Source organism: Nomascus leucogenys, chromosome 11 (genome assembly GCF_006542625.1).
Source record: "Nomascus leucogenys isolate Asia chromosome 11, Asia_NLE_v1, whole genome shotgun sequence".
NCBI lineage: Eukaryota > Metazoa > Chordata > Mammalia > Primates > Hylobatidae > Nomascus > Nomascus leucogenys.
In genome coordinates this window covers 56,643,573-56,664,787 of record NC_044391.1, presented here as the reverse complement: position 1 = coordinate 56,664,787, position 21,215 = coordinate 56,643,573, and the positions used below count along the sequence as shown (strand labels likewise).

The window sequence follows — 21,215 nt, the reverse complement described above, 5'->3', positions numbered from 1 at the left end:
TCGAGACCAGCCTGGCCAACATGGCGAAACCCTATCTCTACTAAAAATACAAAAATTAGTCAGGCGTGGTGGTGGGTGCCTGTAATCCCAGCTACTCAGGAGGCTGAGGCAGGAGAATCACAGGAACCCAGGAGACGGAGGTTACAGTGAACCAAGATTGCGCCATTGCACTCCAGACTGGGCGACAGAGCGAGACTTCATCTCGAACAAACAACAAAAAAAATACAAGGGTATCCTTGGCAGCTCCTGGGCCATGTATTATGATCCTGACCAATTTCTCTCTGTGGGAATTTAAAAGCTGTAAAAAAATACATAATGGGTGATGACAGGAGAAACAAACCCACACCAGAAGTTATCGAACCTTGCAGGTCTTTTCAAGTGTCTCTATTGACATTTAAGTTGAGTTACTATGCCACAATATCTTATAAAAGTGTGCTCTACACTTCAGCTATATTGATAGTTAAATGCAAAGAAAGGCTTCAGATAAATGGCTAAAGGGATGGACAATCTCAGACCACTCAGCTCTTCAAGTGAGTGTTTTGATGTGTTACATGAGATTTTTCTGACTCCCTTTTTGTCCAGTTTCCAACTACATTCCCAATTCAAATCCTATGCCAAAGACATGATTAATATAGTAATTCTGATCTTTGTTCTAAAACTGGTTGATTATGGGATACTCCTTGAGGGCCTAAAAAGTGTCAAGCATTGCATGAGCACAGTCTATTACAGTTTTCAATTTTAAGGCAAGGATTTTTGAAGTTTCTCCTTGGTCAAGTTAGCACCTTCTCCAAAGGTTGTTATAGAAAAGGTAAAAGGTAACTTGTCAATAGTGGAAAGATCAGGACAGGAATAAGTACATGTGGGTCCTAACCCAACTAGATCATTAAAAGGTCAAATTGGACAACTTCATTGACTCTCATGGGTGTTAGTTATTAGCCCTACTTAAACATCTGTTGTGGGAAAAACAAGAAAATACTTGAAAAATATAAAGCAAATAGAAGTTAAATGATAGTAGATGAAGTTAAAAATAACTGTTTTGGGCCAGGCACAGTGGCTCACGCCTGTAATCCCAGCACTTTGGGAGGCTGAGGTGGGCGCATCACGAGGTCAGGAGAAAGAGACCATCCTAGCTAACACGGTGAAAGCCTGTCTCTACTTAAAGTAAAAAACATCAGCCAGGCGTGGTGGCACGTGCCTGTAGTCCCAGCTACTCAGGACGCTGAGGCAGGAGAATCGCTTGAACCCCCCAGGAGGCGGAGGTTGCAGTGAGTCGAGATTGCACCACTGCACTCCAGCCTGGGTGACAGAGTGCACTCCAGCCTGGGTGACAGAGCAAGGCTCTGTCTCAAAATAAATAAATAACTGTTTTAAGCATTCCTGCTTCTGTTTTCTGGAAGAGTTTGTTGTATAAAATTGGTATTTCTTCCTAAAAGGTTTGGTAAAATTCTTCAGTGAAGCCATCTGGGCTCAGAGTTTTCTTTCTCTTTTGAGACAGAGATTGCTCTGTTGCCCAGGCTGGAGTGCGGTGGTGCAATCTCAGCTCACTGCACCCTATGCCTCTGGGATTCCAGCGATTCTCCTGCCTCAGCCTCCCGAGTAGCTGGGACTACAGGAGCACACCACCATGACTGGCTAATTTTTGTATTTTTAGTAGAGACGGGGCTTCACCATGCTAGCCAGGCTGGTCTTGAACTCACGACCTCGTGATCCGCCCACCTCAGCCTCCCAGAGTGCTGGGATTACAGGCATGAGCCATCGCGCTTGACCTGGGCCTAGCGCTTTCTTTGTGGGATTATTTTTATCTAAAAATTCCTTTTCCTTAATAGAGATAGGGCTAGTAAGGTTCTGACGTTTTTTTCTTTTTGCCTGTAGAGAGGTCTCATTATGTTTCCTGGGCTGGTCTTGAACTCTTGGCCTCCCAAAATGTTGAGATTACATGTGTAAGCCTCCATGCCCACCCAAGGTTCTGTATTTAAGTGAGTTTTGGTAGTTTGTCTTCAAGGAAGTTAGTAACTTCAACTAAGACATTGAATGTATTCATATTGCTTTTCAAAATATTCCCTTATTATCTGTAGGATCAGTAGTGATATTCCTTAGTTCCTAATATTGTTAATTAGTATTTTTTCCTGATTTATCAATTTTATTAATCTTTTCAAAGAACTTTCCTTTTTTTCTATTCTCTATTGTTCTATATCCCATTAATTGCTGCTTTTATCATTACTATTTTCTTCTGTTTATTTTGGATTTAATTTGTTCTTTTTCTAGGTTCATAGGGCCAAACCTGTCAGTGACCTGCTTTTGTTGTTTTTTTTTTTTTTTTTTTTTTTTTTTGAGACGGAGTCTCACTCTGTCGCCCAGGCTGGAGTGCAGTGGCGCGATCTCCGCTCACTGCAAGCTCTGCCTCCTGGGTTCGCGCCATTCTCCTGCCTCAGCCTCTCCGAGTAGCTGGGACTACAGGCGCCCGCCACCATGCCCGGCTAATTTTTTTTGTATTTTTAGTAGAGATGGGGTTTCACTGTGGTCTCAATCTCCTGACCTCGTGATCCGCCCGCCTCGGCCTCCCAAAGTGCTGGGATTACAAGCGTGAGCCACCACGCCCGGCTGCTTTTGTTGTTAAAGTACTTAATGCTATAAATTTCCCTTTAAGCACTGCCTTAACTGCATCCCACAATTTTGTTTTGTTTTGTTTTTGAGATAGGGTCTCTGTCACCCAGGCTCAAATGCAGTAGCAGGATCACAGCTCACTGCAGCCTTGATCTCCCAGGCTCCAGTAAGCGTCCCACCTCAGCCTCCCAACTAGCTGGGACTACTGGTGAAACACCACTCCTGGATACTTTTTTATTTTTTCTAGAGACTAGGTCTCATTATGTTGCCCAGGCTGGTCTTGAACTCCTGGGCTCAAGTGATCCTCTCGCCTCAGCTTCTCAAAGTGCTGGGTTTACAGGAATCAGTCCCACCACCCAGCCTCATCCTAAAAGTTTTGATATATCATCTTTTCATTTTCATTCAGTTCCAAGTATTAGTTTTCTTTGCAATTTCCTCTTTGTAGGTGGGTTACTTTGAAGTGTGTTGTGTAATTTCAAAGTATTTAGGGATTTTTCTTGATGTTTTTGTTACTGATTTTTTATTTAATTGCACTATGATCAGGAAATAAACATACCTTGGCCAAGCACAGTGGCTCATGCCTGTAATCCCAGCACTTTGGGAGGCTGAGATGAGAGGATCACTTGAGCCCAGGGGTCTGACACCAATCTGGGCAACATAACGAGACCCTGTCTCTACAAAAAAAGAAAAAAGGATGGGTGGCTGAGCATGGTGGCACATGCCAGTGGTTCCAGCTTTTCAGAAGGCTGAGGCAGGAGATCACTTGAGCCCAGGAGTTTCAGGCTGCAGTGAGTTGACTGTGTCACTGCACTCCAGCTTGGGTGACAGAACAAGACCCTGTTTAAATTAAAAAAAAAAAAAAAAAAAACCTTTATGATTGAATCCTTTTGAATTTGAGACTTATTGACCCAGAAGATAAACTGTCTGTGTAAACGTTCCATGTGCTCTTGAAAAGCACATGTATTCTGTTGTTGCTTGTACTATTCTATAAATGTCACTTATATCAGGTTGTTGGTAGTGTTGTTCAGGTCTTCTGTTTCCTTACTGATTTTATCTACCTGTTTTATCAATTACTGAGAGGCACTGAAATTTCCAAATATAATTGCAGATGTCTGTTATTTCCTTTTTCTTTTCTTTTTTTTTTTTTTTTTTTTGAGACGGAGTCTTGCTCTGTCACCCAGGCTGGAGTGCAGTGGCACGATCTCGGCTCACTGCAACCTCCACCTCCCAGGTTCAAGCGATTCTCCTGCCTCAGCCTCCCAAGTAGCTGGGATTACAGGCGCACGCCACCATGCCCAGATAATTTTTGTATTTTTAGTAGACAGGGTTTCACCATGTTGGCCAGGCTGGTCTGGAACTCCTGACCTCAGGTAATCCACCCACCTCAGCCTCCCAAAGTGCTGGGATTACAGGCATGAGCCACCGCACCTGGCTTGTTACTTCATTTCTGTTTTCCTTTGTGTATGTTGAAGCTTTATTATTAGCTTTTAGGACATTTAGGACTGTTATGTCCTCTTGATGGATTTATTCATTTATTATATAACCTGGTGTTTGTTATTTGCCCTATCTCATAAGTCTACTATGGAAAAATATTAGGAAAATACTTTGGAAAATATATAGGAAACAGAAGGAAAAATGTTTAATAATCAAGGAAGTTAAAAAAATTTTAATGAATTTTCTTTATTATCTGTAAGTCTTATCTATGCTTGTCTCTACTTATATAAATGAGGTTTGCTATGTTTTATCAGATCTTAGGCATAATTTATTGTGGTGAAACACTGAACAAATTAGCAGTACATTACCCGCCACAACTCCCTGTGAGGTGAGTTGTACAGATTTAGGGATGAGAAACAAGGCACAAAGAGTTCAAGGATTTGTCTTAAAAACAAAACTTAAGATTTCCCAGCCTGTTAGTTGACCTCTTCAGTACAGGGCATTTTATTCCGACATAATTATATTTTATTCTGACATAATTATGCCCTCTGGCTCAGATATGAACTTGCTTTATTCTAAGAAACACAGATTACTATCAGAAAAATACTTGAATCCAATTTGGTTCCTCCTCTCCACAGAAGAAATAAATAATGAGTGTGTTATAAAACCTGATCTTGAAACGGTCCTTTCAAGTACACCATCTCAAGCTCATGGCTTTATCTAGTGTCCTTCCTAGCAATGAAACAGGATGGAACAGGCATTCAGTGAGTCTGAAGAGTAAGACTGCAAGTGAAAATTTTTACTCTATGACCTAGTTTCAGGTAGAAAAAAATCTGTCAGTGTTTAATTTTGATGAAGTACTACTACTGGAAAGAAAATCCAGGCTACACAGTCTATAGTCTCACTAGAAATATAGTGAAAATGTTCCAGCTAGTCTATAACATCCCTTGTAGAAAATCTTTTCTTCAGAAAGGTTTAAGCACACAGCTAACAAATACAGGCTAGTTATCCTGTGTTAATATCCCAAGGACTTGACAGTCAGCCAACAGCTCAGTCTTCCATCCTTCAAGTCCTAGGCAAGAACAGGACTACCCTCACCCAAAATGTTTAATTTGTAATGTTTTGATTCACATTTTAAATTATTGACTTAAAAAACAAACTCCAAGATGACTTAGGAATCACTTCATAAAGTCTTAGGTCTAGAAGTCTTGTTAATGATCACTTATCCAACTCCTTCCCTATAAGATGAAGAAACTAAGGACTAAAGAGGGCAAATGGCTCACCCATGGTTACATCACTAGATAACGGCAGAGGCAGGACAAGAACCCAGGTTTCTAAGCCTTTTTTCACTTGCCTCTGTTTCTTTAAAAATAACCTTTTCTTTTCTGAATTAGCTCAAATCTATTTGGGTAGAGGTTAGGGAACTAATGTGTAGTGGTCTGAATGATGGCCCTCCCCCAAAGAAATTCATATCTTAATCCCTTGAACCTATAAATGTTATTTTATATAGCAAAAGATGTGATTAAAAGATGAATCTGGGCCAGGTGTGGTGGCTCACACCTGTAATCCCAGCACTTTGGGAGGCCGAGGCGGGTGGATCATGAGGTCAGGAGATCGAGACCACGGTGAAACCCCATCTCTACTAAAAAAAATACAAAAAATTAGCCGGGCGTGGTGGCGGGCGCCTGTAGTCCCAGCTACTCCGGAGGCTGAGGCAGGAGAATGGCGTGAACCCGGGAGGCGGAGCTTGCAGTGAGCCGAGATCGCGCCACTGCACTCCAGCCTGGGCAACAGAGCAAGACTCCGTCTCAAAAAAAAAAAAAAAAAAAAAATGATGAATCTGGCTGGGTGCTGTGACTTATGCCTGTAATCCCAGCATTTTGGGAGGCTGAGGCAGGCAGATCACCTGAGGCCAGGGGTTTGAGACCAGCCTGGCAAAATGGTGAAATCCTGTCTCTATTAAAAATACATAAATTAGCTGGGCACGGTGGCAGGTGCCTATAATCCCAGCTACTCAGGAGGCTGAAGCAGGAGAATAGCTTGAACCTGGGAGGCGGAGGTTGCAGTGAGCCAAGATCACACCAATGCACTCCAGACTGGGTGATAAAGCAAGACTCTGTCTCAAAATAAAATAAACATGAATCTACATTTTTTTTTCAGGGACCTGCCACTTTAGGAATAAAATGTATTTTAAATCTGCTCTCTCAGGTTGAATTAAAAGATGGGATTGGAAAAATTTATCCTGGTTCATCCAAGTGGTTTCTTAATTGCAATCATATGTATCCTTATAACACACAAGTAGAGGGAGAGTTCTGATGCAAGTACTCAAAAGAGAAGACAATGTGAAAACAGAGCAGAGAGATATGCCAAGGAATGCTGACCATAATCAGAAGCTAAAAGAGGCAAAGAACAGTCTCTCTCCTAGAGCCTCCAGAGGGGCCTCAATATCTTGATTGCAGACTTCTGGGCTCCAAAATTGTGAGAAGAATAAATTCCTCGTTTTAAACCAAGTCTGTGGTAATTTGTTATAGCAGCCACAGGAAACTAATACACAGGGGGAATAAAATTTTAAAAATCATAAAGTGGACATATATAAAACATTACTGATCCAAAAAGAATTGTGTTTCAGATAACCCAAAGAATGTCTAAAACCTTTAATCCCTCATTTCAAAGGGTAAATTGAGGCAACTGCAGGATACAATTTGCTCCAAAGAAATTGGCACATCTGAGAAGAGAAACTCAGAAAGATCTAATATTTACATAGCTGCTAACAAGAACAGTGTAGGTTTTTCTGCAAACATGCTAGTTGGTAGAGCTCCTGGACAGACTAAACATAGGCAGCAGTTGTCACAGTGGGTGTTCTTCCAGCACAAGTGTAAAGCTGTCATCAGAAATGAATATGTGGCTTCGAGTGGCTTACAGAAATCCAACAAATCTGCATCTTGGACTCTGGACAAGCGAACTCTTCTCAGGATGACCTGGACTCCTTCCTATTAGTACAATGATCAGTTAAAATCATTCTCTATAAGCAAGGAAGAAAAATAAGTTTATGTCAGGAGAAAAAGATGATTGCCCAGAGTCCAAGTTCATGAATAGCAGATATGTAAACATCCATACTGAGTCAAGTGGTATCTTATGTTGTAATTTATTACTTTTAAAATCAATATCCGTAACACAGCTTTAGGCCCAGTTTCATGTAAGGTGAATGGAAATAAAAATAATCCAAGTAAAAGGACAAAATAAAGACTAGAAATGCTTTACCAGGACAGTTATTAATTAAATGGGCTACACCAATAATATATGGAAATCATGCTATGTGATTAAAGACCTCAATATAGCCAGGCACAGTGGCTCATGCCTATAATCCAAACACTTTGGGAGGCCGAGGCAGTTGGATCATGAGTAGATTGAGACCATCCTGGCTAACACAGTGAAACCCTGTCTCTACTAAAAATACAAAAAAAATAGCCAGGCATGGTGGCACGCACCTGTAGTCCCAGCTACTCGGGAGGCTGAGGCAGGAGGATCACTTGAACCCGAGAGGCAGAGGTTGCAGTGAGCTGAGATCACGCCACTGCACTCCAGCCTGGGTGACAGAGCGCGACTCTGTCTCAAAAACAAACAAATCTCAATAGAAGCAAAAAACGACTTGGTCTTCCTCAAAAATCTTTGTACCCTGATACCAAACCGTTCTCTTTTCTAGAGTATTGTTAAGGGCTCTGAGAATCTCCAGAATTTCCCTAGCCATATACAAATCCAGCCGCTTCAAATGTAGGCTCTCTTTCTTTCCCCAACTATCATCCTGCTTACCGACTACCCAAATTGAAGCTTTCCACTTATTAGTTTTCAGACCCAACAGTGAAAAAATATATTCCCCTTTAGTAAACACCCCTTTTAGATTTGGTTGCAATAGAGGTATGTCTCTAAGTTTTTTTTTTTTTCTTTTGAGACAGTCTCGCTCTGTCACCCAGGCTGGAGTGCAGTGGTGCAATCTCGGCTCACTGTAACCTCCGCCTCCCAGGCTCAGCAATTCTCCTGCCTCAGCCTCCAGAGTAGCTGGGGCTACAGGCACGTGCCACCACGCCTGGCTAATTTTTTGTATTTTTAGTAGGGATGGGGTTTCACCGTGTTAGCCAGGATGGTCTCAATCTCCTGAACTCATGATCCGCCCGCCTCGGCCTCCCAAAGTGCTGGGATTACAGGCATAAGCCACTGCACCCAGCCAGTATGTCTCTAAATCCTAATCACAAGCGTTATAACTTCTGTAATTGGAGGCCCAACACGTATCACATTGGAAGTTAGGATTTCTAACTCTGTGATAGTACCACAATTTCAATGAAAAATTACCCAGTAAAATTCCACCACCAGAGAGAAAAGTTCATCATATCTATTAACTATCACATTGGAGGCTGGGCACAGTGGCTCACGCCTGTAATCCCAGCACTTTGGGAGGCCAAGGCAGGCGGATCACCTAAGGTCAGGAGTTCGAGGCCAGCCTGACCAACATGGAGAAACCCCGTCTCTACTAAAAATTAGCCGGGTGTATGCCTGTAATCCCAGCTACTCAGGAGGCTGGAGCAGGAGAATTGCTTGAACCCGGGAGGCGGAGGTTGAGGTGAGCCAAGATCGTGTCACCGCACTCCAGACTGGGCAACAAGAGCAAGACTCCATCCCCCCCAAAAAAAACAAAATCTATCACATTGGGAGAGATTTTGCAATATTTTTATTGTTTTCCCTCTTTAAGCATCGTGAGACTTCACAATAAAACAAGCAGTTTTCACTTGCACACCACAGTAAACTACAAAGTCTCGGTTTGGCTCCTATAATCTTTCAAAGTAAAACACATGAGTAAAAACACCAAATAACGGGTCACTGCTAAACCTGTTTACATAGATACTCCTTGACTTATGACGGGGTTATGTCCTGATAAACCCATCACAGATTGAAAATATGAAAAATTGAAAATTCATTTCCTACACCTAATCTACTGAACATCATAGCTTAGCCTAGCCTACCTTAAATGTGTTCAGAATACTTACATTAGCCTACTGTTGGACAAAATCACCTAACACAAAGCCTATTTTATAATAAAGTGTTGAATATCTCATGTAATTGGTTGATTACTGTACCGAAAGTGAAAAACAGAATGGCTATGTGGATACTTGAAATATGCTTTCTACTGAATGCAAATTGCTTTCCACACCATTGTAAAGGTGAAAAATCTTAAGTCGAAATATCACAAGTAAGGGACCATCTGTACAAGGGGCTGGGGCTGGAGATGGAAGGAACTGACTCAGAAAGTAAAGGTGGCATGACTTGGTGACCTATTGTTCAGATCAGCAGTCTTTTTCCCCCCAAAACCCTGGGTCTATAAACAGCTGTGAAATCAGTTCAGTGGAAACTGACTGCTAAGATTCTTAAGACAATGAAACAGTATACTGCAGACAAAAGAATATCAGAGTACTCTGCACATTTGTTTAGTGAAATCTGTTTCAATGTGTACAGGATTAGTGTAAAATATATTTCTTATTGAGGTCAAAAAAGTTTTGAGACATGGATCCAAAAGAATCCCAGGAAAGAGGCTAGCTAGAATCAAGTGAAAAAGAAGGATGTGAGGCAAAGTCTACCTTCTTCAAAAACATATTTGCCGTTATTTTAGGAAGCCAAGCAAGGACAAGATGCAATCAATCATATGTGTAAGTTTAAGCTGCAAAAAGTGGTAAAAACTTTTTTTTTTCTGAGACAAGGTCTCACTCTGTCGCCCAGACTGGGGTGCAGTGGCATGATCTTGGCTCACTGCAAACTCTGCCTCCTGGGTTCAAGCGATTATCCCGTCTCGGCCTCCTGAGTAGCTGGGATTACAGGCGCCCACCACCATGACTGGCTAATTATTGTGGGTTTTTTTGTTTTGTTTTTATTGTTTTGAGACAGAGTCTTGCTCTGTCGCCCAGGCTGGAGTGCAGTGGCGCAATCTCAGCTCACTGCAACCTCTGCTTCCTGGGTTCAAGCAATTCTCCTGTCTCTGCCTCCAAAGTAGCTGGAATTACAGGCACCCACCACCACATCTGGCTAATTTTTTGTATTTTTGGTAGAGACAGGGTTTCACGATGTTGGCCAGGCCGGTCTCAAACTCCTGACCTGAAGTGATCCACCCGCCTCGGCCTCCCAAAGTGCTGGGACTACAGACATGAGCCACCATGCCCGGCCCAATTTTTGTTTTTTAGTAGAGACGGGTTTCACCATGTTGGCCAGGCTGGTCTCAAAACTCCTGGCCTCAAGTGACCCGCCCACCTCGGCCTCCCAAAGTGCTGGGATTACAGACATGAGCCACCGGCGCCAGACCAAGTGGTAAAAATTTTAATAAAAATGTCCTTTTATTAAATGGAACAATGATCAATTCTGTATCTAAGGAGATAAACATCAGGATTTAGTGATCCATTTACCAAAGGCCACTCCCTAAACATTTCAACCATCTTCTCTCACCTTTACCTATTTTCCAATTGGTAAAATAACGGATTTTGAAAAAATAATAAACTCTAGCGTTCTATTTTTATTTTTTTAGCAATGGGATCTTGTTGTGCTGCCCAGACTGGAGTGCAGTGGCTATTCACAGGCATAATCATCTCACACTGCAGCCTTGACATCCTGAACTCATGCCTCCTACCTCAGCCTCAGCTTCCAGAGTAGCTGGGACTACAGGAACACGAAACTGTGCCCTGCATACTCCAGTATTTTAAATGAATGGTTTTCAACTGAGGGAGATTTTATCCCCCATCCCTACCTCCCCAGACATTTGGCAATGTCTGGAAACAATCTGTCACAAATAGGGATGTGGCAAGAGATGCGATGTTACTGGCATACAGTGGGTAGAGGCCAGGAATGTTGCTAAATATTTTACTATGCACAGGACACCCCGAGCACCCTCAACAAAGAATTATCTGCCTCAAAATATCAAGTGCTAACGCTGAGAAACCTTGCTGTAGGTCAAGACTGTATTCCTTTCAAACCTAAATAAATCCAGGACAGATACCCTTAACCAGTATCACTTTAGTTCTCAGAAGCTCAGCAACTCCATTACTAGCATACTACAAATAGGCTTAAAGCCAGGTATAAATTATAGGTTTGTCCTTTTGCTAGTGCCAGAGAACATGGAAATCTCTCCTCTGTTCATAAACTGCTGTTAAAATCGTCTGTCTTTGGTATAAAGTCGGAAAGGTCTCTAATTGTAAGTGTACTTCATAGGTCGTTGATTTTCAGTATTTAAATATTTTCCCTTGATCCTGAATAAATTATTGAATAAAGCAGTAAGACTCTGATACAGCCAATGTTATCAAAATTTATTTATTTCTCCAAAAGATCCTGGAATAAGCAGAGTGGGCATTACCAAAAGGAGATAGACTGCATGTAAAACACACTTCGAAGGAAATCTAATTAAAAGGCAAGGAATAATCCAGGTGATAGATGAATCTTCTGTCCCCAGAACCCTAAATATTACCCTCTTTAAGTGTTTCTTTTTTATTCCAAAGTCAGATATCCTCAAAGGAACAGCAAAAAGAGGGACTTTAGGATATCTTTAATGGTGTAAAGAAAAGAAATATATGAAAGTTCCTGGGAGAAAGAGACTAAAATAAAAGCACTGGGCACATGGATTACATAAAACAGAAAAGGGGTGGTAAGTTTGTGATTATGACTAGAAACACAAAACAATCGACTTCATTTTTTATTTAATTTTAATCACAAATTATTAACCTTGCGAAGTTTTAAACATTAAAGATCCAACCTGCCTCGATCCTACTGTGTCCCTAGGATTGACACACTTTGGTGTGTAGCTTTCCAAAACTTTTCTATGGACCTACAAACATATTTGGCAGTAGCAATATGCACTATCAGGAAGGAGATATTTCTCGAACGCCTTTCCATGACAGTACATAGAGATTTCTCCTATTCGTTCTAATATTTTAAGTCTTCCTAAAGAAGCGACTTCTGAAAGTATTATTTAAAAAAAAAAAAACAAAAAAACTCCCGTTCCCCACACCTCAAGTGGGGAGGCGGGGGAAAAAATGCTCAAGTCGAGGAATACAGGAGCAAACTTGCGCTTTCAAAGAGGTTTATGGGACTGAGGCCTAAAGGCTTCGTTAGAGAAGTCATCGTGGATAAAACATCCACCCTCACACGCCATTACAGGCACCGACTCCCCTTCCTCACAACCCCAAATCGAAGACCTCCCTCTTTTGGAGAGCCGATTGGACGACTGGTCCCAGCGCTTTCCTTAGGCTGTCCGTCTACTGGCTCCAGATTCGTTCCATTCGTTTAACCGCCCGATCCCGCATTCCCCATTGGAGTCAAACAGCTGCCTCCTGGAGAAGCCCAACCTACCGCGCGCTTCCTGCTCACTGGCTCAGTGAGACGCTGCTCAGAAGGGGAAAACCCGTCTCCCACATTCCGATGGCCCAAGGGCCGATCAGTCGGCAGCTCAAGGCAGACCCAATTGGCCTATACACAAGCCAGTCAAAGTCTTCGGCTGCACAGCTCCAAAGAACCTACGGGGATTAAAACATCCCGCCCCCTGTTCTTCTATTGGTTGGCCCGACCCACCGCTGCCCCTTCACTATCCCCCCACCCCGCGGTCCATTCATTTCACACAATAACGGGCCCAAATGGAGTCAGTTCAAGACCTACTATGGGTAGATAAGACTGTCTGCCACTTACCCGGGATTGAGAGTGATCACTCACGCTAACGTCTGCCCTGTTCCTGTATGGTGAGGCCGCACCACAAGCCACCACCGCCGCCGCCTTCTGCGCAACGCCAACCGCCCGCCAAAACGGATCCTTCCCTGCGCCTGCGCAACCAATCCTGGGACCGGACCTTTTTTTCTCCGCCCACTACGCATGCGCAAAGCTAGGACCAACTCCCGCCAACACGCAGGCGCCGTAGATTCACTGCCTAGTCCTGCCCGCCATTTCACGTGTTCTCAGAGGCAGGTGGAACTTCTTAATGCGCCTGCGCAAAACTCGCCATTTTACTACACGTGCGGTCAACAAGCGTTCATTGCAAAAAAATTGTGACCTGGCTGCTTGTCTAATACATAGCGTTAATCATGCTTTGCCAAGCGACTTGACTGTAATATTTGCGCGTGGAAGATTAAAAAGGCGTTAAACACCCAAGGTAGATTCAAATATGAATGATTGGTCGGTTGGCCAATCAAGCTGGTTAACAATAACATTACTCGGGAACCAATGGACTCCAAAGGGTGGAGACGGCGTAGAACGACCGAAGGAATGACGTTACACAGCAATGTGGCACCAGAGGCCAATAGCAGGGGAAGCGATTTCAAGTATCCAATCAGAGCTGATCCAGGGCGGAGTCTACCAATGCCGAAAGAGAGGAGGCGGGGTAAAAAAGAGAGGGCGAAGGTAGGCTGGCAGATACGTTCGTCAGCTTGCTCCTTTCTGTCCGTGGACGCCGCCGAAGAAGCATCGTTAAAGTCTCTCTTCACCCTGCCGTCATGTCTAAGTCAGAGGTGAGTTAGGCGCGCTTTCCAACTTGAATTTTTTCCTCTACCTTTCCTGAATCGGTAAGATGCTGCTTGGTTTCGTTCCTTGCACCAGCCCATTCTACAGTTCCTTCGGTCGCTGCCACGGCCTACCCCTCCCAAAGTTCAAGTCGCCATTTTGTCCTCTTGATCACCATGAGGCCGCTCTCCGCCAACCATGAGTTACCACGCGGGACTGGTTACTCGTAGCAAAATTCTTAGGCACACAGGATCTTTGTCTTTTTTTAAATCTTGCCTTGGTGAACGAGTTTTCTGAAGAGCGATTAGTCCCATTATGGAGACGCACCCCTACCGCCCAAGCCTTTGTTGCGCCTGCGTCGGAAAGCGACTAGGGACGCATGCGCTTGCGATTTCCCAGCACTCCCAACCCCCAGCATAGGGCCACCCTTGGTAGGGAGAAGCACGTGTCTTGTTGTGACCTGAACGAACAATAAGTGCTAGGGACCCAGTTGGTGTCTAGTTTTTCTTTTCCTCGATGGAAATTGTTTCATGTTGTAGCCCATTTAACACTTCCCCCTCCCCCCACTCTAGTCTCCTAAAGAGCCCGAACAGCTGAGGAAGCTCTTCATTGGAGGGTTGAGCTTTGAAACAACCGATGAGAGCCTGAGGAGCCATTTTGAGCAATGGGGAACGCTCACGGACTGTGTGGTAAGATTTGGAAGGGACAAAGCAGTAAAACAGCCGATTTCCTTGGCTTATCTTGGTGCAGTCCTCTCTGAATGCTTATGAAAGTTGTTAATAGCATTATAGTTAGAGCTTTGTTGACAAAGGAACGTCCTGCTTTGATTTTAAAAGCTACCTCTTAAATCTAGGGTAATGGGAAACTGGACTGTTTTTTATAAAAGGCTGGTGTAAAGTTTCCTATTGCCCTATTCAAAGTTAAAATGACAAAAGCTTCTGCGGTCAGACTTTGTGTTACATAAATTAACACTGTTCTCAGGTAATGAGAGATCCAAACACCAAGCGCTCCAGGGGCTTTGGGTTTGTCACATACGCCACTGTGGAGGAGGTGGATGCAGCTATGAATGCAAGGCCACACAAGGTGGATGGAAGAGTTGTGGAACCAAAGAGAGCTGTCTCGAGAGAAGTGAGTGGGGTTTTTTGTTGTTGTTGTTGTTGTTTTCTTAAACTCATTTGGATATGTTCCGCTATGGACTTAAGATTCGGGAGTTTTCTAAACTTATCAAAATTTTTGATTTGAGTATAGGCTTTGCTAATCTAAACCTATGGTTTTTCTCCTATTAGGATTCTCAAAGACCAGGTGCCCACTTAACTGTGAAAAAGATATTTGTTGGTGGCATTAAAGAAGACACTGAAGAACATCACCTAAGAGATTATTTTGAACAGTATGGAAAAATTGAAGTGATTGAAATCATGACTGACCGAGGCAGTGGCAAGAAAAGGGGCTTTGCCTTTGTAACCTTTGACGACCATGACTCCGTGGATAAGATTGTCAGTAAGTATCAGATAGTGGCATTTAGTAAGGGTTCCACAATCCATGTGGCATTCTAAACCCTGATACCATGTTGTATCTGTGGTTTTTTTTTTTAGTTCAGAAATACCATACTGTGAATGGCCACAACTGTGAAGTTAGAAAAGCCCTGTCAAAGCAAGAGATGGCTAGTGCTTCATCCAGCCAAAGAGGTATGCTTGTTGCTTAATTAAACCTTAAAGGTAACTTTGAGTTACTCCAGTATGAATGATTTAATGCTTAAACTTCATCTTTTAAGGTCGAAGTGGTTCTGGAAACTTCGGTGGTGGTCGTGGCGGTGGTTTTGGTGGGAATGACAACTTTGGTCGTGGAGGAAACTTCAGTGGTCGTGGTATGTATGGTTTATCTACATGTAGCTCTGACTTTTTGCCATCTTTGCTATGAAGATTTTACAGCACAGGAAGTGCATTCAGAATGTCACTTTTAAGTGCAAGTCATACTTAAAACTTGAAACTATTTCTTACAGGTGGCTTTGGTGGCAGCCGTGGTGGTGGTGGATATGGTGGCAGTGGGGATGGCTATAATGGATTTGGTAATGATGGTAAGTTTTTTAGGAATAAGTAGAGAAAAATTCCCGGCAACCTGGATCTTTAGAATAGGTTAGTAGAGACTAAAATTCTGGTGCATGACGAACTCAACTTTGCCCGTAACACGCATGCTGTGAGCAGGCCTTCAGCCGTTACACTTGCACAAGTTTTCATTGTCAAATACTTTTGTCTTATTGAGAAGAATTGTATTCTTGTAGGTGGTTATGGAGGAGGCGGCCCTGGTTACACTGGAGGAAGCAGAGGCTATGGAAGTGGTGGACAGGGTTATGGAAACCAGGGCAGTGGCTATGGCGGGAGTGGCAGCTATGACAGCTATAACAACGGAGGCGGAGGCGGCTTTGGCGGTGGTAGTGGTAGGTATCCAGTGATCCAAGTACTTGGTGTGACAGCTAGATTAGCCTTTTAGAGCTTGGGTTCTGGTGCTGTTAAAGCATTGTGTGGTACACTGCATGGTATATTAAAAACAAATGGGCTTGCTATGCTACCTCCTCCTAGCTTTAAGCTGGGGCCGCCTCACTCCCAATTAGTAGAGATAAGTGGATAGTGTTGTCTTTGAGTTAGATTAGTATCATAGAAGGATTTAGTATCTTAACTCCTTTGGGACCTTAGGCGCTTAGTTGATGTATCCAAGATACTTCTGCTTGCCGTGGCCCTGGATCCATGAAGGCCTTCAAGGCTGAAGGGTATGCTTGTGCCACTATGAAAATCTATTTTATGTCATGGTGAGTTAGGCCAGTTTTCTTTGTATTACTGGATTATTCAACTGAATGCCTTTTCCCAGAGAATGAAATGCAAAGATTGGAGTCACCATAGTTTGGGAGAAAGGAAGGCTGATAACTCAATTTTATTCTGACCGCTAAACAGAATTGGAAACTAACATCATCCTCAGGTAACAGATAAAGGCCCTCTTTCCCATTCATAGGAAGCAATTTTGGAGGTGGTGGAAGCTACAATGATTTTGGCAATTACAACAATCAGTCTTCAAATTTTGGACCCATGAAGGGAGGAAATTTTGGAGGCAGAAGCTCTGGCCCCTATGGCGGTGGAGGCCAATACTTTGCAAAACCACGAAACCAAGGTATGGTATCTATGTAATTTTGGATAATGTCAAAAGAGTGTCTGCAGCTACTGCTGGGAAGAAAGCCCTTTAACTGCTATGTCTGGGCAGCAAAACATTTATAGTTCAGAACCTTCAGAAAGTAATAATTTGATTACAAATTAGAAAAATCATGGGACCTCTTTACCACCTCCCTTGTAGTAGGGGCCATTTTTAAATGGCCAAACACTTGAATTTAACTTTTATTATCTCAAATATGAAAACATTATTACTGTTGGCACTTCGAAACTTTAAAAGAAAAATTGTACTCTTCAGGTGGCTATGGCGGTTCCAGCAGCAGCAGTAGCTATGGCAGTGGCAGAAGATTTTAATTAGGTAAGTAAGCACCTTTTTGTGTGTTGACATAATTTTTTTAATTGCTGATGAACCCAATAACCCTAATGTAGCTGAGCAGTGCAACATAGTTAACATTATAATTGCAGTAATTGTGGATATAAAGTTAATATTCAGATCAGCAAAATTTGTGGGAAACAAACTTGATATTGGATTGTAGCCTTGAGTCTTAATATGTTTAGATTAACAACTTTATTCCATATTGTTCAACAGGAAACAAAGCTTAGCAGGAGAGGAGAGCCAGAGAAGTGACAGGGAAGCTACAGGTTACAACAGATTTGTGAACTCAGCCAAGCACAGTGGTGGCAGGGCCTAGCTGCTACAAAGAAGACATGTTTTAGACAAATACTCATGTGTATGGGCAAAAAACTCGAGGACTGTATTTGTGACTAATTGTATAACAGGTTATTTTAGTTTCTGTTCTGTGGAAAGTGTAAAGCATTCCAACAAAGGGTTTTAATGTAGATTTTTTTTTTTTTTTTTTTTGCACCCATGCTGTTGATTGCTAAATGTAATAGTCTGATCGTGACGCTGAATAAATGTCTTTTTTTTTAATGTGCTGTGTAAAGTTAGTCTACTCTGAAGCCATCTTGGTAAATTTCCCCAACAGTGTGAAGTTAGAATTCCTTCAGGGTGATGCCAGGTTCTATTTGGAATTTATATACAACCTGCTTGGGTGGAGAAGCCATTGTCTTCGGAAAACTTGGTGTAGTTGAACTGATAGTTACTGTTGTGACCTGAAGTTCACCATTAAGAGGGATTACCCAAGCAAAATCATGGAATTATTGGTTATAAAAGTGATTGTTGGCACATCCTATGCAATATATCTAAATTGAATAATGGTACCAGATAAAATTATAGATGGGAATGAAGCTTGTGTATCATCCATTATCATGTGTAATCAATAAACGATTTAATTCTCTTGAATGAAATGACAACTGTATGGATTTGGGACTGGCAGAGATTTGGACTTTTCCCTACCCACTCCCCCTGATGATAATGTTGAATGCTTCTATCACAATTCAAGTTCAAAGCTCTGCCAGGGAATAGAAACTAGCTGCTGGCTAATGCCACTCCATAAATCCACAGATTTGAAGTGTCTGGGAGGCCTTTTAAAAATAACCAATATCAGAAAGCATTTTAATGAACGTAAAGATAGGCTTACATTAAAGGAAAACTGCAGTTTGACTGGGTTCTGGTTGGGTGGGCCTTCAGAGGAGGTTCTGTCAGTTAACTATACTAATAAATTTGGAGATTGAAACCATACCAATAGAAACTAAATTTTTCTACATAATTTCATGTTAACTGCAGTTTCCCTTTATGGCACAAGGTCACACAACCTACCTAAAATGTTAATTGTATAGAAAATGATTTCTAAACCTTTAACAGTTAATATCCAATAATGTGTTATTTGTACATAGATTCTTTTGAGCCTTACCTTTGGTGCACTCAATTTCAGTGCTGTTGTACGTAGTAGCATAGAGATTTGTCTATCAATAGGACTGTATATTCCATCCCATGGGTGTGTTGGAAGTTTGGGGAGGAGGGTGGTGGGAGGTGGGTGGGAGGTGGTGGTGGGTGGGAAAGCATGGGTGATAGTTCCATGATACTGGCTGAGTTTGCAATAGCAGGTGGAACCCTAACTATTGAGGGAGTTTGCAGATACCTCAGGATTCGTGACAATGCCTTTAAAGATCCAGGAGAGATGTTCAGCTACTAGGAACTGCTAGCAAGTATAGCGCGAATGGCTCCGAGCTCAGACACTCTACAGCTGAGAGTAGACACTTGTGGTATGTGGAGTACAGATAAGCCAGGGGCAGGCCACGGCACGCTCCATGAAAGCTAGGAGGGAGCGAAATTTCAGTGATCATCGCAAGGAAGGAGGCAGACAAGAGTAAGGCACACCTGACTCTTAGGACTAGCAGTCAGAACCAGGAGGAAAGGTTTTATTGCTATGCGGGTAGGTAAGAACAGATTTTACTTACATCCATATAGTTACTTAAAGTCCAGTTTTCTGTTAAACATTTTTCTTAATATATTGAGCCAAAACTAGTCCAGTTAAGCTGAACTTGGTTTTTCTGGAGATGAATTGTTTTAAATTGACACCCTATTGGTGGCTCCCAGTTGAAGGAAGTGAGCACATTATTTGTACTGTGAATATATAAATTTTTGCCCTTTTATTTATCTTCCTTTGACCCATTTCCTTAAAATAATGGCTCAAAGTAATAGACTCTTCCCCAAATGGTGGGGGGATGGGTGGGTTATTAATGGGAGGTATGGGGGGTTTAGCTTGAGATGGGACTTGGTCTTAGAAGAGAGCTAGTTCTAAAGGTTGTTTACTTTTCTAGGGAGGAGTCTGCTACTAGTCTTATCAGCTCTTAAAAACAGAAACTCATCTGTCCAAGTTCGTGGCAGAAAGGTAAGTTTTTACAAATTAGCGCTCAGCACAAGAATGCCCTGCGTTCCCAAAGTAAAACGAGAGAATAACAAGCTGTACCCCAAACCAAAACATTTCGTAATCTCATCCAATTGCAAAAAGTTATTAGCCAACCAGGTATTCCCAGTAGTGACAGTGGATATAATTGTGTAGTCATTCACCTCTGCTTATATAAATACTTTATAACCTCTTTTGCCTTTTGCAGGAACGTCCTTGTGAAGACCTTTATCTGAGCCACTGTACTTCATTATCACTGCCATGCAGTTCATATGAGCTGTTCTGCAGCTCAAATTCCATTTTGTGAATGGGTTTTTTTTTTTTTAATAAACTGTGTTTAACTTAGTTCTGCTTGTTTTGTCCTCCTTTGTGATATCTATGGTTAATAACGTTGAAATTCAGGTTAGAGAGGATACGGTTGATTCTAATGTGAATTTCTATATTTAGATTCATCTCATTCAGCTTCATGGTTTAATGAAAATAGAAACGGGTTCTCACTGCAGGAGTAATTCTTGGCTCACTATAAGTAAACTTTACTATTGATCCAATTGAGCATGTCCTTTTTCTAGCTCGCCTGGCAAGGGAAAATCAAGTTGTAGCACTGCCATTGAGCTCAGTAGGTCTCTAATGGGACTTAACGCGCACCATCTGTTGCAGAAGGACATAATGGATTTCATCTTTGGCAAACAAGTTGGGTTTATTGGCCAGCTGTCTCATACTTCAGTAGAATTCTCAAGCCAGGAGTAAGAAAGTGAACTGAATGGGAGGCAAGACTTAGCCTCTCAAAGATAGCCTAAAAATGTAAGGGCTATTTTGGAAGCAATAATTGTACCCTCTAGCAAATGCTTAGGTTATTGTGTGTGTGTGTTTGAGACGAAGTGTCCCTCCCACCCAGAGTGGAGTGCAGTGACACTCCGCTTACTGCAACCTCTGCCTCCCGGGTTCAAGCAATTGTGCCTCAACCTCCCGTGTAGGTGGGACTAGAGGTGCCTGGCTAATTGTATTTTTAGTAGAGACAGCGTTTCACCGTGTTGCCCAGGCTGGTCTTGAACTCCTGGCCTTAGGTGACCCGCCCACCTCGGCCTTTCAAAGTGCTGGGATTAGAGAGGTGTGAGCCACTGTGCCTGGCCACTAAAATTTTTCTGTTATTTTCAAGGAAAGTTTATCCAGCCTCAGTTTTAAGCCTAACAAAAGTGGAGGTAGGATTCTTGGGAAATTTTTGCCTCAACACCCATGCTGTTTTGAAATAACTGTGGGACTAAGTTCCATCAGCCTTTTGATACTTGGGGGAAGTAATGTCAGGGGTCTCAGTTTGTGACTTGGCATTTGCTAGAGTTTTTTATTGTAGACAATCACATTTCCTTGAAGGGAAAGGACAACTCCTAAGGATAGTTTCCTAAAAGCATTCCTATTGAAGAGAAACATTGTTTTATTCCATGTACTTTGCTGTATATTATAATATTGTGAAAAGTAAATTCCATTATTTTCTAAATGAGGAAATAGGCTCAAGGTAAAATTCTGTCCCAAGTTCCTGCAACCAATGGATCATATAACCCAGATTGCTCTGTTTTCAAACTATGTTCCACCATGTTTAGGTGAGCACACTGAACGTGTGTGTGTGTGTGTGTGTGTGTATATAAGACCTCACTAGTGATTTTCATGAGAGCAGGGGGATCTGACGTCTCTTAGGTAAACTAAT

The 21,215-nt window shown here is 42.3% G+C and overlaps 2 protein-coding genes across 5 annotated transcripts in view; one reads left to right on the top strand and one right to left on the bottom strand.

Moving 5' to 3' along the window:
* Positions 1 to 12,877, bottom strand: part of CBX5 (chromobox 5) — a 40,201-nt gene extending 27,324 nt beyond the window's left edge. For both annotated transcript variants that reach the window (XM_012510299.2, XM_012510297.2), the window contains exon 1: positions 12,748 to 12,877. The gene's annotated coding sequence lies outside the window, so the exon portion shown is untranslated. The remainder of the gene's footprint in view (positions 1 to 12,747) is intronic.
* Positions 12,878 to 13,332: 455 nt separating this feature from the next.
* HNRNPA1 (heterogeneous nuclear ribonucleoprotein A1) lies at positions 13,333 to 19,861 on the top strand. Of its 3 annotated transcripts, XR_004032298.1 has the most exons (12): positions 13,333 to 13,559; positions 14,124 to 14,240; positions 14,533 to 14,679; positions 14,838 to 15,048; positions 15,144 to 15,236; positions 15,323 to 15,415; positions 15,551 to 15,625; positions 15,830 to 15,985; positions 16,555 to 16,710; positions 17,005 to 17,064; positions 17,296 to 19,501; positions 19,725 to 19,861. XR_004032298.1 is itself a non-coding variant. In XM_030822509.1 (10 exons), exons 1-10 carry the CDS (start codon positions 13,545 to 13,547, stop codon positions 17,058 to 17,060), a joined length of 1,119 nt encoding a protein of 372 aa, XP_030678369.1. In that variant the 5' UTR covers positions 13,333 to 13,544; the 3' UTR covers positions 17,061 to 17,065. The 3 variants fall into 3 exon arrangements, 1 of the variants encoding a protein (XP_030678369.1); XR_004032299.1 differs by lacking the exon at positions 15,830 to 15,985; XM_030822509.1 differs by lacking the exons at positions 17,296 to 19,501; positions 19,725 to 19,861 and having other exon boundaries at positions 17,005 to 17,065.
* The last annotated feature ends 1,354 nt before the right edge of the window (positions 19,862 to 21,215 follow it).